At 38.0% G+C, this 17,766-nt stretch overlaps 1 protein-coding gene across 1 annotated transcript in view; it reads right to left on the bottom strand.

Annotated features, from left to right (window-relative positions):
• Window positions 1–17,245, bottom strand: part of Smp_159890 (metallocarboxypeptidase D peptidase unit 2 (M14 family)) — a gene marked incomplete at its 3' end in the record, with an annotated part of 42,773 nt that extends 25,528 nt beyond the window's left edge. The window contains exons 1-9 of the mRNA XM_018792009.1: window positions 17,205–17,245; window positions 17,034–17,168; window positions 16,659–17,002; window positions 15,421–15,515; window positions 15,186–15,368; window positions 13,637–13,873; window positions 12,762–12,940; window positions 1,324–1,862; window positions 369–550 (exon numbers count right to left, since the gene is read on the bottom strand). Coding sequence (XP_018647280.1) covers window positions 369–550; window positions 1,324–1,862; window positions 12,762–12,940; window positions 13,637–13,873; window positions 15,186–15,368; window positions 15,421–15,515; window positions 16,659–17,002; window positions 17,034–17,168; window positions 17,205–17,242 — 1,932 coding nt within the window. The 5' untranslated portion in view covers window positions 17,243–17,245. The remainder of the gene's footprint in view (window positions 1–368; window positions 551–1,323; window positions 1,863–12,761; window positions 12,941–13,636; window positions 13,874–15,185; window positions 15,369–15,420; window positions 15,516–16,658; window positions 17,003–17,033; window positions 17,169–17,204) is intronic.
• Between the last annotated feature and the right edge of the window lie 521 nt (window positions 17,246–17,766).

The raw sequence follows: 17,766 nt of genomic DNA, 5'->3' as shown, positions 1-17,766 counted from the left end.
CTTTTCTTATAAAATAAGACGATTAGCGACCCTGACTAGTCAGACAAAATTACATCTGGCTCTTGAACTTCCACGCCACACTCAGTGTAACCAGTAGGTCTAAGACACTAACTTTTACAATTTCCAGAGTTGACCTACTAGACCTTGTATGTTTTTTGCAACTTCAGTCGAGTCACTCACTACTCAACTTCATTGATAGTTGAAAATCTAAAGTTAATCACGCATAAAGACTGTTAGTGGATAGTTGGGGGAATTTCTAGATTTCTATCAAGGATTTAGAAAAAATAATTTCCACCTACCAATAACGGTAGGCATAAACACACAAAATAATATTACAATGTAAATAAACTAAGGAATTAAAAGCCTACCGAATGATCATCAACATTATCTGAAGATAATTTATGAGTATTCTGACTCTGGTTCATCAGATTTTGTTTTTGTTTTACACTAAGTAATGACTCATGAATACCGACCGGATCTAAATATGGAAATATTAGTAGCTGACTAGTAGCTAAAAGACGCCAAATATCCGGACTCGAAGCAGTTAATCCTACGATAAGGTAAGAAAGTAAAATAAAATAGATTTAATTAAATTCACCTAAATAAGTGATGGATGAAATAGTCAGTAAGATGATGTACATAAGGATTAAGTTCTGTTGAAAAAAACAACTTCAAAATTCAAGGAACTAAGTATGAAGTTACTTGCTTGTAAGTGTAAACCCAAATCTAATTTACTTCGATCAAACGCCAAGTACAACCAATAAACTAGCAATAATTAGCACAACAGTCAAGTTGTAGTGAATGAATGAAAGAATATGTAACCCAAAAAGTTATAATAACACAGATTTATAGGCAATTTCAATAGTGTATATTATCTAACTGTAAGAATGTAACGACAGCAGAACTAGGCGCAATACAATTTTACATAAATAAATCTAAAACTGGTAATACTTTCACTTAGAAAAATTCATATTTCAGTTCAAACCATAACTATAAAACTTTCCTTATATCTTAGTTGGGATACATCATAAGTTGTTAGTTGTATCTGAATTGTGGCATTGTTTTATAAGAATACTTAGTATTTTCGGCAGTTAAATCTGTTATTGATAACAGATTTTATTGAGATAGTAATAATAATAATAGTTTCCTTTGTATCATTTAACAATTGTGTTAATTAAGCTTCGACGACTTATTTACTCTGAAGAAGTGGCCTACATTAAGTCACGAAACGTCGGGAATACATTTTTCTACTCCTTGGGATGTAACAAAAATAAATTTATTATTAATTGTTATTAGCATTATAAGAAGAAGAAGAAAACTTACCTGAATGTAAATGACGTAGTAGACGAATAGCGATTTCTGTAGAAATTAACTGTTTACTATTTAGACCAGCTAAAATTACAATACGTATTTTATCAAATTGAGGCTGTAATTTCATAGTATTGTTGTCATTGTCATTTTGATCATTGATGGGAATAATATGTGAATAATGAGGGAGTGACAAACCAATTCCATAAACTGTCGACAATGTTTCACTGTTACGACCATCATTACTAGTATTGTTAGTAGTAATAGCAGAATTGATAGTATTTCCTAAAGACACAGTAATCTGATGTAATGTGAAGTATTTCTTAATTGAATGTGATAAATTAGTAAACATATTTTTGATTGTTTCATCATAAGTTGAGTCATGTATGAATAAAGGTAGACGATTCAATGTATTATTGTAATCTAATTGACTTGACCATTCCGCTGTTAATTGATTATCAGGCCACAAAGTGAAATTTAACTGTTCACTATTTGTAATCGATACATAAGGTAGAAGGGATGCATTTACTTCATATTTGAGTGAATCAAAATATCTGCAAGAAAACAAAAGGATCCATAATAAAAATGTAGATATTACAATCCCATTCTTCAGTACACTATGAAACCGTGTCATTTCTTTTTGGCTTTTAAATACACCAGTGGTGGTCACAGATACTACCTGGTTGATCCAATTAGTTCGGGACAAAAGAGATCTTGAACTTACAATCAAGTTGGGAAACACAAGTCTACAAACTATTGAATGAAGCTACATGATATCAATCTAGAACTCATAAACTACGAATCGTCACTCAACAATACCAGATCAAAACTATGCAGACTCTGCATCCGTATCTTAAAAAATTGAAAAACAAATCCAATTACAACATTTTAATTGGATGGTATAGCGCCAAATAGGTCACAGTGGCGGATTTGTATTCATTTTTTATAATTCTGTAAATTTCAAATTCAGTATAATCTGTAACCTTCCATTCCCCCGATGGGGTTCGTTCTTGCCAAACTGTACTTTGTATATTAAAACATCTACTGTTCTTAATATAGCTTTCTATCTCATGCTTTATATTTCATCGATTACCTTTCGCTGTGCTGATGTACAGTGTGGCAGCCTGGACCAATGCGTATGCTTGTGAGGTCCTATCTATATGGCTGATTGATTGATTAACTCCAGCGCTTTAATTTACTATGTTAGCTAAACAATGAATTGATATGCATAAATCTCTCAACGAATGTGAATCAGGCAAACAATGTTGTAGAACGGTAGAACCACGAACAGACAAAAATTGTTGCGTATTATAATAACGGAAAAAATTTAAATCATGTTGAAATGTGGATTGATGACTGTCTATCGACTGATACTACCGATTCAAAATTGAATTTAATGTTGCTTCACAATGTGCAAAATTAACATTTCAACAAGATAACAGTTACTATGATTGTTAGTAAAGGTTTATACCATATGGTTGTTGATATTCAAAACAGAAATAAGGTCAATCTTTGTTGGCAAGTGGAGAGAATGGGCGGACACTGAGCCAATATTAATTTGTAAAATTTAAATTAATTCATTAGCCGAATTTCAGTCCTAAATAAAAAGGTAGGTTAGTAGAAACAGTTTCGCATAAAAATCATACTCAGTGAACTAGTAAGTGGCTATTTAAACTGTTACCTAGTGGACAACGCATTACAGCTTAAAGCAACAGGTACCAATTTTGTCCACGTTGGCTTTCGAAAAATGGATCGTTCGATTTAGCCATCTTCTCGTCTATTTAGAAGTATATCCAGGAAGAAAAGCTGGTCGTTCTTCTCCTTTTCGCATGAGAGACTGATGTGGTTTTGAATAGTGTTAAGTTTATTCAACAAATAGTTCATATCCTCCTTTCTTTCACAGACAACTAAGATATCGTTTTCGATTAAGCCTTCAACCAGATTTTCAACATGTGTCATGAACACATCTGGTAATAACGGTCCTAACGGACTAACCATAGCAACCCCATCGATCTGGCGAAAGTATTCGCCTTCAAAAGTGAACTGAACTTTGTCAGTACATAATAGTAGTAAATCTTTAAGAATTTCTAAAGGGACATGTACTTTAAGGTTGTTTAAAGATATGTAGTCACATAATATATCAATAGTATTTTTCAAAGGTACACTTGTGAACAAGGAATTCACGTCAAATGAACACATTGTCTTTCCCTTCATATTAATATCACCTAAATGATCGACCAATTCAAAAGAATCCTTCACAGAATACCTACATAAGCGTTTTCGAATAGGATCCAGCAATTTTGTTAGCCATTTAGCTAAGTTACATGTAGATGATCGGCACATTGATAAAATTGGGCGTAAAGGAATGTTTGATTTGTGAATTTTAGGTAATCCATGTAAATGAGGATACTCAGAACCCATAGGTTTAAGAAAATTAAATCCCTCTCTACCAATAATATTTATGTGTAGTGGTTTTACTAGATTTGAATTTATTCTTCCCTCTAGTTTACTAATACCTCCGAATTCGGCATCAGGCATAAACTTACTTGGAAAAATTGTAGGTAAGGGAAGCCGGAAAATTGGATCCGTAACTTTGGGAGAAGGATTGGCTTTGGGGGCTGAGTCAGACAGGCCGAGATCAGATACGTGTCGGTCCAGTTGGCAGCTGGTTTCTTTGCTGCTTTGTTTGCTTCGGTGAGCGTTGTGGTGAGGTTACAGGACTCTGACCCGGGTCGATCGTGGGCGGTTTCAGCTGTTAGTGCTGTGCAGCTAGCAACGCGCGAGGACATGTTCCACGTTGCGTTAAGCGGCTGTACTTCCATAGTCTGGCGCGCGATGGCTAACTCAGAACTGGCACGGACCAGGGGAATTCGACTGTCTAATTAAAACAGAGCATTGCGGTGTCCACTGACTGGTTTTGACGCAATGTGGTTTCTGCCCAGTGCTCTGAATGTCAAAGTGAAGAAATTCAACCAAGCGCGGGTAAACGGTGGGAGTAACTATGACTCTCTTATTGTTTTCGTTTTTATTATTTTATTTTTTACTGACATTATAACTCTTTCCCCACCTGTTTTTGTGTCCAATATCCCAACATCCTGACGGTTTACGGATTTCACGTTTCATGTTGTCTTTTTGATTATTATAATGAACATATATCACATAATTAATAAATATCCTCACACAGACACTTGTTACTTATTATAGTAAGCATATATCTTATCATTATTTTGTTACCAGTATCACTTTGTGTATATACATTTCCTCGTTCTTACTCTCTTGGTTCGAATGTTGTTATGCTTGTCTGTATGACCACAAATCTATTTCTTGGTTCAAGTTGTACTTCTGCCAGTCCTTGTCACTTTATAATTAGTCACGGAGAGGGCCTGTGAACGGTCCGTGACGCGAAATTCATTCTTCGAATTCATCCTCTTCTGCTAGGGGTTCACGAATTAGGGGCCCTCTGGCCTGTCAGTTGTGTCAACATAATCCAATAACGATGCCGGTCTCAACTAGTGCAGAAACTGACACAACCTCTACATTGCCTATTCCTGTCTCTTCTATAATCTCGTCCAACTACACCTGTCCCGATTCTTCTTCCACCTGCCTCATATGCTTTGCTGTTTTCTCTACCCACGAGGCCCTCCTCTCCCATGTCACTGCAACCCATAATGCATTTTGTCTATTAATTCCTATCCATTGCGGTTTTCAGCAGATATTTTGTGTTCTTTGTGCAGCTCCTTTTTCATCTAACAGGGGATTGTCCCAACATATTCGTCACCGACACGTATGTGAATAGGATGAAATGGTCCAGCGATGGATCAAATCGCAGCCGGTATCACGCGTATGGTCGCCATTCGACGATGCTTCCCTCCTATCGATCGCTAGCCGTTTCTCCACGAAGAACGACCTATGCCCACATATAACCACTAAACTGACACGCAGAACAGCAGAAGCTATAAAACGACGACTCCTCCACCTCCAATGGACGAGACTATCCGCTCTTACCCCCGACGCCTCCTCACTGCATCACTCCCAACACACCCACTACCGACATTCCTACTTCCCAAGTCCCAACTACCTCTCTACCGACTTCAAGAGTCGGTAGACTACTGATAGCAGCCGTGAATCTCCTTCAAGGCGACTGTACACGAATAAAATCTTCCAGTCATAAAGGGGTGTTAAGACGATACACAGTTACGGTATTGGGGGCATTGATACGTTAGGTGAGTTTGTGGCGTCAAGCAATAGTTGGGCATGGCTGAGGTCAACCAGAGGGTCATTTTGGGAGGAGGTGGTTCGTAGACTTCAAGAGTCGGTAGAGAGGTAGTTGGGACTTGGGAAGTAGGAATGTCGGTAGTGGGTGTGTTGGGAGTGATGCAGTGAGGAGGCGTCGGGGGTAAGAGCGGATAGTCTCGTCCATTGGAGGTGGAGGAGTCGTCGTTTTATAGCTTCTGCTGTTCTGCGTGTCAGTTTAGTGGTTATATGTGGGCATAGGTCGTTCTTCGTGGAGAAACGGCTAGCGATCGATAGGAGGGAAGCATCGTCGAATGGCGACCATACGCGTGATACCGGCTGCGATTTGATCCATCGCTGGACCATTTCATCCTATTCACATACGTGTCGGTGACGAATATGTTGGGACAATCCCCTGTTAGATGAAAAAGGAGCTGCACAAAGAACACAAAATATCTGCTGAAAACCGCAATGGATAGGAATAGGAGGACAAAATGCATTATGGGTTGCAGTGACATGGGAGAGGAGGGCCTCGTGGGTAGAGAAAACAGCAAAGCATATGAGGCAGGTGGAAGAAGAATCGGGACAGGTGTAGTTGGACGAGATTATAGAAGAGACAGGAATAGGCAATGTAGAGGTTGTGTCAGTTTCTGCACTAGTTGAGACCGGCATCGTTATTGGATTATGTTGACACAACTGACAGGCCAGAGGGCCCCTAATTCGTGAACCCCTAGCAGAAGAGGATGAATTCGAAGAATGAATTTCGCGTCACGGACCGTTCACAGGCCCTCTCCGTGACTAATTATAAAGTGACAAGGACTGGCAGAAGTACAACTTGAACCAAGAAATAGATTTGTGGTCATACAGACAAGCATAACAACATTCGAACCAAGAGAGTAAGAACGAGGAAATGTATATACACAAAGTGATACTGGTAACAAAATAATGATAAGATATATGCTTACTATAATAAGTAACAAGTGTCTGTGTGAGGATATTTATTAATTATGTGATATATGTTCATTATAATAATCAAAAAGACAACATGAAACGTGAAATCCGTAAACCGTCAGGATGTTGGGATATTGGACACAAAAACAGGTGGGGAAAGAGTTATAATGTCAGTAAAAAATAAAATAATAAAAACGAAAACAATAAGAGAGTCATAGTTACTCCCACCGTTTACCCGCGCTTGGTTGAATTTCTTCACTTTGACATTCAGAGCACTGGGCAGAAACCACATTGCGTCAAAACCAGTCAGTGGACACCGCAATGCTCTGTTTTAATTAGACAGTCGAATTCCCCTGGTCCGTGCCAGTTCTGAGTTAGCCATCGCGCGCCAGACTATGGAAGTACAGCCGCTTAACGCAACGTGGAACATGTCCTCGCGCGTTGCTAGCTGCACAGCACTAACAGCTGAAACCGCCCACGATCGACCCGGGTCAGAGTCCTGTAACCTCACCACAACGCTCACCGAAGCAAACAAAGCAGCAAAGAAACCAGCTGCCAACTGGACCGACACGTATCTGATCTCGGCCTGTCTGACTCAGCCCCCAAAGCCAATCCTTCTCCCAAAGTTACGGATCCAATTTTCCGGCTTCCCTTACCTACAATTTTTCCAAGTAAGTTTATGCCTGATGCCGAATTCGGAGGTATTAGTAAACTAGAGGGAAGAATAAATTCAAATCTAGTAAAACCACTACACATAAATATTATTGGTAGAGAGGGATTTAATTTTCTTAAACCTATGGGTTCTGAGTATCCTCATTTACATGGATTACCTAAAATTCACAAATCAAACATTCCTTTACGCCCAATTTTATCAATGTGCCGATCATCTACATGTAACTTAGCTAAATGGCTAACAAAATTGCTGGATCCTATTCGAAAACGCTTATGTAGGTATTCTGTGAAGGATTCTTTTGAATTGGTCGATCATTTAGGTGATATTAATATGAAGGGAAAGACAATGTGTTCATTTGACGTGAATTCCTTGTTCACAAGTGTACCTTTGAAAAATACTATTGATATATTATGTGACTACATATCTTTAAACAACCTTAAAGTACATGTCCCTTTAGAAATTCTTAAAGATTTACTACTATTATGTACTGACAAAGTTCAGTTCACTTTTGAAGGCGAATACTTTCGCCAGATCGATGGGGTTGCTATGGTTAGTCCGTTAGGACCGTTATTACCAGATGTGTTCATGACACATGTTGAAAATCTGGTTGAAGGCTTAATCGAAAACGATATCTTAGTTGTCTGTGAAAGAAAGGAGGATATGAACTATTTGTTGAATAAACTTAACACTATTCAAAACCACATCAGTCTCTCATGCGAAAAGGAGAAGAACGACCAGCTTTTCTTCCTGGATATACTTCTAAATAGACGAGAAGATGGCTAAATCGAACGATCCATTTTTCGAAAGCCAACGTGGACAAGGCAATAGCTTAATTATTATAGTTATTGCCCTGTGCAATAAAAATGGGGTTTGATAAGGTGTCTATCTAACAGGCTTGATCGTATTTGCACAAACGACACTATTGATGATGACGTCAAGTTGTTAAACAAAACAATAATGGGGAATGGTTATCCAATTGAACTCATAAATAGATGGAAATTTTATGGTACAGTGAGACCTACTGTAGCCTTGGTGGAAAAAAAGCCTGTCTACATCACCTTACCTTATAGAGGTGATTCAAATCGCATTTTATTGAAACAAAGGCTTGAATCAATCATAAACAAAACGTATTGTGCAGCAAAGGTCATTATCAAAGAAAGAACGAGATTCATGCTTCTTCTAAAACCCAAAAGACATGAAAACGAATGAGTCACATCCCACTGCGTGTACCAATTTGAATGTATGTGTGGTCACACAGACATAGGAAAGAGCAATCATGATCTTAAAATTAGAGTATGCGAACATGTACCACACTACCTGTAGCCCCTCCGAGGGCTACTGCTGGAGGTTTGGGCATGGGGTTAGCGACCCGATCCCGCAGAAAACCAACTCGCTTAGAAAACGCTAACCAGAAAAAATTATTCAAACCATTTACACTCTGCCTTGAGAGTTGAAGGAATAATTATGACACCTCATGATTAAAAGCCGAGATTGTTCGAAAGTCACGAGGCCGATACTCCTTCTAACAACCAGTGCAACAATTTTTATAGGTACATGGAACGTTCGGACAATGTGGGAGACCGGAAGAGTCTTCCAAATTACTGCAGAAATGAGGAAATACAACATGTGTGTGCCTGGGATCAGTGAAACACAATGGACGCAAATTGGACAACAACGACTAACTTCAGAAGAGCTTCACTTATATTCCGGCCATGAAGAAGAAAATGCTCCACATACACAAGTTGTTGCATTGATGTTGTCCAAACAAGCACAAAATACACTTATAGGATTGGAATCTCATGCATCCAGAATCATCAAAGCCTCCTTCAAAACAAAGAGAGAGTGCATTACAATGAACGTCATCCAATGCTATGAGCCTACCAACGATTGCAATGGAGAAATGAAAGATCAATTCTACGATAGGCTGCAGTCGATCGTCGAGACGTGATCTACAAAGGACCTGACCATTCTGATGAAAACCACATGGACTTCACTGGACCATACTACATAGAACCAAATCAACCATATCTGAATCAACAAAAAGTTCAGGAGGACGATGGAGGATGTGAGAAACAGGAGAGGAGCTGATATAGCATCAGATCACCATTTGCTGGTCGCCAAGATGAAACTGAAATTAAAGAAGCACTGGAACACGGGGAGAACAACATCACAAAACTTTAATACGGCATTTCTTCGAGATACTGACAAACTCAACAAATTCAAGATAGCCCTCAACAATAAGTTCCAGGCCTTTAATGATCTACTCAATGGAGAGGGAAATACTGTGGAGAACAACTGGAAAGGGATCAGGGAGGCAATCACTTCAACATGTCACGGAGTTCTGGGCCACAAAAATCACTAACACAAGGAATGGATCACTGTTGATACACTGGATAAGATTCAAGAACGGGGGAACAAGAAGGCAGCTATCAATACCAGCCGAACACGAGCAGAAAAAGCCAAGACACAAGCCGAATACACAGAAGCAAACAAGCAAGTGAAGAGGAGCATCAGAACCGACAAACGTAATTATGTGACAGATTTAGCAATGACGGCAGAAAACGTTGTAACAGAAGAAAACATGAGACAATTGTATGATACAATTAAGAAACTCACTGGAAATTACTGTAAACCAGAACGAACCGTGGAAAGCAAGAAAGGTAAGGTAATTAACAACACTGAATAACAACGAAACACGTGGGTAGAACACTTCAATGAACTCTTGAATCGATCAGCTCCACTGAACCCACCCAACATCGAAGTAGCACCCATGGACCCCCTAATCGATGTTGGCACACCAACTATTGGAGGGATCAGCATCGCCATCAGACAAATCAAGAGCGGCAGAGCAGTAAAGCCAGAAAACATTCCAGTAGACGCACTGTAAGCAGATGTAGCAGCAACTGCAAAGATACTCCACATTCTCTTCAGTATGATTTGGGATGAAGAACAAGTACCAACAGACAGACTAGAAAGAAGAACACCAGATCTATATACCGAAGAAAGGCCACCTCAGAAAGTGTGATAACTAGAGGAGCATTACTCTTCTCTCAATACCAGGAAATATCTTCATCAGGGTGTTGTTAAACAGAATGAAGGACTCTGTAGACACCCAACTTCCAGACCAAAACGCTGGATTCCGTAACGATCGATCGTGTACAGACCAAATCGCAACCCTACGGATCATTGTGCAACAATCAATTGAATTGGATTCATCACTCTACATCAACTTCATTGACTACGAGAAAGCATTTGGTAGTGTGGACAGGACAACATTATGGAGGCTTCTTCGACACCACGACATGCCTGCCTGAGAAGATAGTCAATATCATACGGAATTCCTATGATGGAGTAAACTGCAAAACCGTGGATGGAGGACAACTCACTGACCCGTTCGAAGTAAAGACCGGTGTTAGGCAAGGTTGCTTACTCTCACCCTTTCTCTTTCTCCTGCTGATCGACTGGATCATGAAGACGTCAACATCTGGAGGGAAGCACGGGATACAATGGATAGCTAGGATGCAGTTGGACGATTTAGACTTCGCAGATGATCTGGCTCTTCTATCACGCACGCAACAACAAATGCAGGAGAAGGCAACCAGTGTAGCAGCAGCCTCAGCAGAAGTAGGTCTCAATATACACAAATGGAAAGGCAAGATCCTCCGATACAGCATAACATGCACCAATCGAATTACACTTGACGGAGAAGCTTTGGAGAATGTGAAAACTTTTACATGTCTGGGCAGCATCATTGATGAACACAGTGGATCTGATGCAAATGTGAAGGCGAGGGTCGGGAAAGCAAGAGCAGCTTATTTACAACTGAAGAATATCTGAAACTCAAAACAATTGTCAACCAACACCAAAGTCAGAATTTCCAATTCAAATGTCAAGACAGTTCTACCGTATGAGGCGGAAACTTGAAGAACTACGAACGCCATCATACAGAAGATACAGGTGTTTATTAGTAGTTGTCTACGCAAAATACTTCGGATCCGATGGCCAGACACTATCAGCAACAACCTACTATGAGAGAGAACAAACCAGGTTCCATCCAGTGGAGGAGGAAATCAGGAAGAAGTGCTGGAAGTGGACAGGACACACATTGCGGAAATCACCCAACTGCGTCACAAGGCAAGCCCCCAACATGGAATCCTGAAGGCCAAAGGAGAAGAGGAAGACCAAAGAACACATTGAGTCGAGAAATGGAGACAGACATGAGAATAATGAACAAACGATGGATAGAACTAGAAAGGAAGGCCCAGGACAGAGTGAGTTGGGGAATGCTGGTGGGCGGCCTATGCTCCATTGGGAGCAACAGGTGTAAGTAAGTAAGTACGTAAGAACATGTACCAAAATGGTTGCAGAAACAAATAGAATCAAATGACCCAATAAGAGTAGAGGATAAACACCCATCATCCTCTATTACCAAACACATAATTGAAACAGGCCATAAGTTGGATCTTAACTAGGCTTTTGTGGTGTTCTATAAATGTGTAAAAGGGTGTATACTAAGGTTTATTGAAGCCTTAGCCATAGGAAAATTTAAACTTTCTTTGTGTGTTCAGAAACGGTTTGTTCTCATCATAAATCTACCCTGGTAATGTTAGCTTGTCATCCAGAGTGACTAGGTTATGAATTGTTTTCACATTATTACTATTATTATTACTACCCTTGTCTTCTCTTACCACCCGTTTCCAGTCTAATTGACCTTTTATTTATATATATGAATGTTCTTAACAAGTATATGTGTGATCAGATTGTTTGAAATGTATTGAACTAATATATCACATAGTTCTGATAATCTTATTATTATTATTATTACACAATCAAGATTTATCAAAAGGCCTAATTGCTTTAAATTAAAACTAATCAAAGATCATACTAAGATAGGATTACAGTCATAGAACAAACACCAATTGATTACGCTGTGGTTCTGGATTGATTAACACTATCGGGAATCCCCAACTAACACATGTTTCATTTGCGATTGTTAACTGATTTGACGTAGAGTTGGTAGTATTCGCAATAGACAGGAAGAAGATAAGAAACGAATTTGAAAAATTGCTTGTTGTGGAATTCAGCTAGGCTGAGAATTGAGCTTTTTGGTTGGAATAAGTGAAATGGCAAAAATGAATAGAAATCAGTGAAATGGCACAAAAATTTATAGTTAGATCCAGTTATTCATTCTAAATTTTGCTTCTCAAATAGGACATTTCATTGTCTTACTTCTATGAATCTGTCCCAATTTATTATCATCTTGTTCTTAATGTTTACTTTATGAAGTTACGTTGATGAATTTATTTATTTTAATGATGGTTAACTAAATTTTCCTGAAACTAGCAAACAATTTGAATAATTTTCTATTTGAAATATGCGTTGGTCATACATTAAACAATTGCATGGAACCTTATATCTAAGATATTCCAAAATCAATTTTAGCGGTGACAACGTAATCCAGGTGCTTAGCTCTTGATCTGCAGGATTTTAGGGCTAGTGTGAACGAAAAACTGGTGCAACTCACATTTTTTAGATAAACAGACAAAAATGACTATCATGTAGTCAGATTACGTTGGTGTGAAACAAAACCACTTACCCTATTTTTGAAGCCCACACACGATATACACCACCAGTAGGTGGGAGCAAACGCCAATAATCACCATAGTATGGAGTGGAATTAACTAAATGACTTAATCCCTCCACATATATAGAAGCTTTCCCGATAGGAAGTTTCGTGGATCCATCAAATACAAAACCACGTAAAGCTCGATGAACCTAAATTCAATTTTTACAGAAAACCATTTTTTACTTCGACAGACTTAAGAGGTTATGTAAGATAAATTATTGAACTAAGATTATCTGGAAAACTTCCTTCTTATTTCTTGCCTTTACTTAGTATGTGCTCGAAAATTATTATCTATATTTCCATTAGGATTTCTTCATCGGTGATCGGTAAGAAATATCACAACTTCTCTTCCCACCAGTAACTCTTTATGAGAACAATGTCAGTCAAGTTTGTCCATATACACCCGAAGACCGAATACTGGTCAAACAAGAACTAAGCTATTCTACACTTGCAATTACATTCTAAAATACAAACTGATTTATTTGCGAGGCGATTGGGTATGAGCCCCGCTCTAGGTGCAAGGACTAGATACAATAGCCGGTTGTCCTAACCGAAGTAGGTGGAGCGGATCTAAATTTTGGACTTAGTGGCTGAAAGCCAATCGCCCTGACTAACATGCTGTCCCTCTACTTAATTACACAGAAAACCATTATTTAAATATTAATAAAACATTACATGTATTTTGGGACACCGATATCGAGATATTTTAGTTCACGAGACGTGTAAGTACATCAACTATGGTTTTAAACAAAAATGTTTCTTTATGAACTAAAATCAATATGCGAAATGAACAGAAAACTAACTGTTAATTAACACAACAATTATAACAAAATACGGAAACTAACCTCAGATAGAAACGCTATAAGGGAATATTTATTATCATCCCAATATGTGGATATTTCTGATCCTCGTGGATACTTAACACATCCCAATTCTAGCGTAATTTCCATACATCCCGTAACTAGATAATTCCAATCTTGCATACCACCTTGCAGTGGGTACCAGTTATTTCCATTGGTAATTCCATTCGGAAAAGTCATAAAATCACATTCAGGTCTACCTAGATACATGCTCCTGTGAGCCTGCAATGTACACAATATAGAACATAAATTTTTATGTCGTTTCTTGAATACATCTTTTGAGAAAAAAAGGAATTATATATAGTCATTTACCCGAAAACGAGGCTTACAAATGAATGGCTAATAGATGAAACATACTAAATGAGTACAATATAGTAGCAACGTGCATCATGCAGAAACTAGCGTCTTACAACTTGTAATGATCGGTCATAATTGGTGTAGGGAAATATAAATTAAAAGAGACAACTGTGAAAGATGAGTTTCGTAACTCGAAACAAATTACCTAAACCGCCAAATAGTAATCTTTTTCTAAGGTCTCTTCAGGTGAATTCGCTCTGATATTCGTCTAAAAAAAACTACCAACTTATTTCTTACAGTCAAGTTAATACTGTAACATATCTGACGTAACTAATCTGCTGTTTTTCAAATTAGAAAGATTGACAAAAGTGAACTCAACACATACTAATATATCCTCAATTAAAAGTCATTGATGATCAGCAATTATTATGCAATGTAAGAATTTTATTTTCTCCGTGAATAAATGGCAATTAAAATTTTTAAAAATCACTATGCTTTATCGTGTCATTCAGTCATTTAATTTATTAATAATGGATTAAAGTCTGACGAAGCTGAGTGGTTCGAACAACTCGAACTTCGGAGCAGTTACTTGAAAAATTGGCTTGCCAATATAAAAATGGTTTGCAAGCTGTTAATTACGTGTAACAATCCCTGTGATTAACGATTTATATCACCAACAATGACTCTAAACACGGTTAGAATTCAGTGGTATTTTTCAGATCGTTGAGACACTCAAACAACAATGGCATTATGTTTTGGAGTAGGTTTTATAACGGAAGTCAAAATTTCTATCAAGCGGTGATAAAATACACAACTGTGAGGAATGTAGACAGTCTTTATGTCTTATCTATGATTTACTGCGGGTTCCACAATCAGTGCTCTGCTTAAGGTGAGATGACATAGAAATTAGCTAAGCTAATCAGTGACTGAGGTTTTATAGGTCGACAAAACTTATCTTAAAACTATGCTAATGAGAAATTACTCGAACCCGCTGAACGGACTAGAAAGATTCGGACTGAAGAGACTATAGTGACACATAACTGCGTGTCATCCCACTTGCTTATAAACAACCAAAATGGATGAGGACTATCAGTCCATTTTTGTTAAACGGTGTTCGGAATAAAATATATATTGCGGTTTAAACTCGAGAACAGTCAGTATGGATTATCTAAACATTCGTAAAGCATCTATACAACATATTCAGGTGATACTATATCAGTAATAAACTACAACTCACACGACTATACACTGAAGCCAAGTGTTTGAATGTTGCATCATCAGGAGATGCAGAATAATAGGTAGTCATGTTTGCACTACCATCAAATGGATATGATGCAACTAGTGAGCCAGCATGTAAATTACCTGATAAAACAAACGAATGCTCCTGTGACCATTGCATTATTAATTTGGTTTCTGGTTCCTAAAAGTGAAAATAATAGTTTCAGATAAGTCAATACTGTTCATACTTGTACTACGTTTTCGTTGGTTTTGCCAAACTGGTCCGGGAAATTACGATTGAGATCCACATTATGGAGATTGTTGCGTCCAATAAGGCCACTTGTGTCACCTGTAGGTGAATGTAATCATTAGAATTTATCTAGTACTAAACAGGTAATTGAACTATTTGACTTTTTATTATGCGGAACTTTGACTTTTAATAGTGTGAAACACAGTAGTTTGAAATTTAATTGAAGTATAATGAAATCTAGTAGAATTCAACTTGCGATACGTATCCCACTGCTTAAAATTAACTATTTTATTGAAGCTTCTGAAATCTTGAACGGAAGCTTTTTGAAGTGTGCTGAATCAACCACAAATTCCAAAGCAGAGAGACTGTCAGTATATCTGATAATATACTCAAGAAGGAAGGGCCTAGGTAGAAAACGAACTGTTTAGTTGTGAACGTAGCGCTTCCAACAAAATTGAAACAACTTTCTAGTGCTTGTACGGTTTTTCAGGTTATTTGGTGGTAGTGAATTTAAGTGAAGGGTTACAGGCAACAGAAGTGAAAATACAGAAAACAAAGTTAGGTTCGTTCATAACGACAATAAATCATAGTTGAAAAAGCGACTTCAGGATTGGGGATCATTTATTGGGTCAGCGTCATTGATCATTGCCAACATTATTTCTAACTTCTGTTAAGAAACGTTCAACTGTTAAGGAATTCACTTATCTATAATTGTGAGCTTAAAATAATTGCATCGGAATACAAAGGCGTAAGAGATCAAGATACATGCACTATGATGCATGTTAGTGACAGAAAGTGATCAGAAGCGTTCTTCTCGTTCAAGGCAAAAGAACTAAAAAGGGATCGAAGAAAAACTTATCAGTAATACTAACAGAGGTATGCTCATTGATTAACTCGATTTTTATCAAAAATCATTCCCCCCATACAATTTTTTATAACCTTAAAGTAGAGATTTTCCCAAGGTAACTCTTTTGGTGCCGTCAGATCGTCATTGTGATTAGGCCATAATAGAGTACCTGACAAATTTGGGGTCATAAGTCTGGAGGATGTGCAAATTAGTCACATCTATCCCATATCTCATGAAGGACACATAGTAGGTTTAAGGACTAAAAACCATCACCTATGCGTACCAAGAAAAATTAATCATCAGTATTACCGAAGTTTATAATCATCACCGTCAGTCTTCATCACAACCATAATTTTGAAAGACACTTACCGCAGTGCAGGAACATATCAACCTACCTTCACTTGAAATTTCAAAGCCATCAGGGTTAGCTGAAGGCATAAGATGGATTTGTGTGTAATTTACCAAAAGCGTGACAAATTCATCAGAACCGTAATTCATACACAGAAGGTATGCGAGGCGTAGTATAAGTTCTCTCCCTATCGCTTCATTTCCATGCATATTACCCACGAACTTTACTTCTGGAACTCCAGGTACATGATAATTTGACACTTTGCCGAAAGATAATACCCACAGTTCTCTACCAGCGACAGATTTACCAATGGTATACAATGTGGTTATCATGGGACATCTTCTACTGACTTCTTGCATTTTTTCAAAAAGCGAATCATAGTGATTGTAACTACAAACAAATCAGATTACGTATAACGTACCTATTTCCAAGAGGAGCTTCAAGAAGATTCCAATATCTATGTTCTGCGGGTACAGTAAATGGTTCAACCAGACGTAAAATTTTATTGGAAACATTAGTCGGGTAATATGATTCTGTAAATGTTGCCCATATCACACTTATTGATTACAAAATCGTTAATGAATGAACTTACATGAAGAAGTTGACGGTAAAAATCAACGTAGCGCCCATTGACCTTGACGGTGCGCAAAGCCAAATAAGCCGGTAGTGTTATCCAATATACAATGTCTTCTTCTGCTTGAACCACAGTGGCCAGCATTGATGTTCAAGACTTGATTAATCGCAGCAAGTAGAAATGCGCTAACCGTTCTGGTTAGTGTTGCATCTCTAATTTCTATTCATTTTTCCTATGGTTCCTTATGGAACCTAAACCAGGTAAGCAGCTCAGATGATACCTGTTAGTGTTTGAAATGCTGTACTTCATCATGAGGTCGCGCCTCAGTCCAGCATTTTAACGTCCAGCTACTGAGTGAATCCCTCAATAGACTTCGATTTTAGTAAACCTACTGATGTCCTTACTATCTTTGGGATACACTCCAGAGTATCCTTGTCCTTTCGGAATGGGAGAGGGATTATTACCACACTTCAAATGAAGTCAAATAAAATCACCCAGTACTGAATGTGGATTTCTACTGCGAAACAAAAGGTAAATGATCTAATATGCCTGCGACAGCGTAAAGGCGATTGAAAAAGAT

The sequence above is a fragment of the Schistosoma mansoni genome (assembly GCF_000237925.1).
Source record: "Schistosoma mansoni, WGS project CABG00000000 data, supercontig 0223, strain Puerto Rico, whole genome shotgun sequence".
Taxonomy (NCBI): Eukaryota; Metazoa; Platyhelminthes; class Trematoda; order Strigeidida; family Schistosomatidae; genus Schistosoma; species Schistosoma mansoni.
This window is presented reverse-complemented; position numbering and strand designations above follow the sequence as displayed.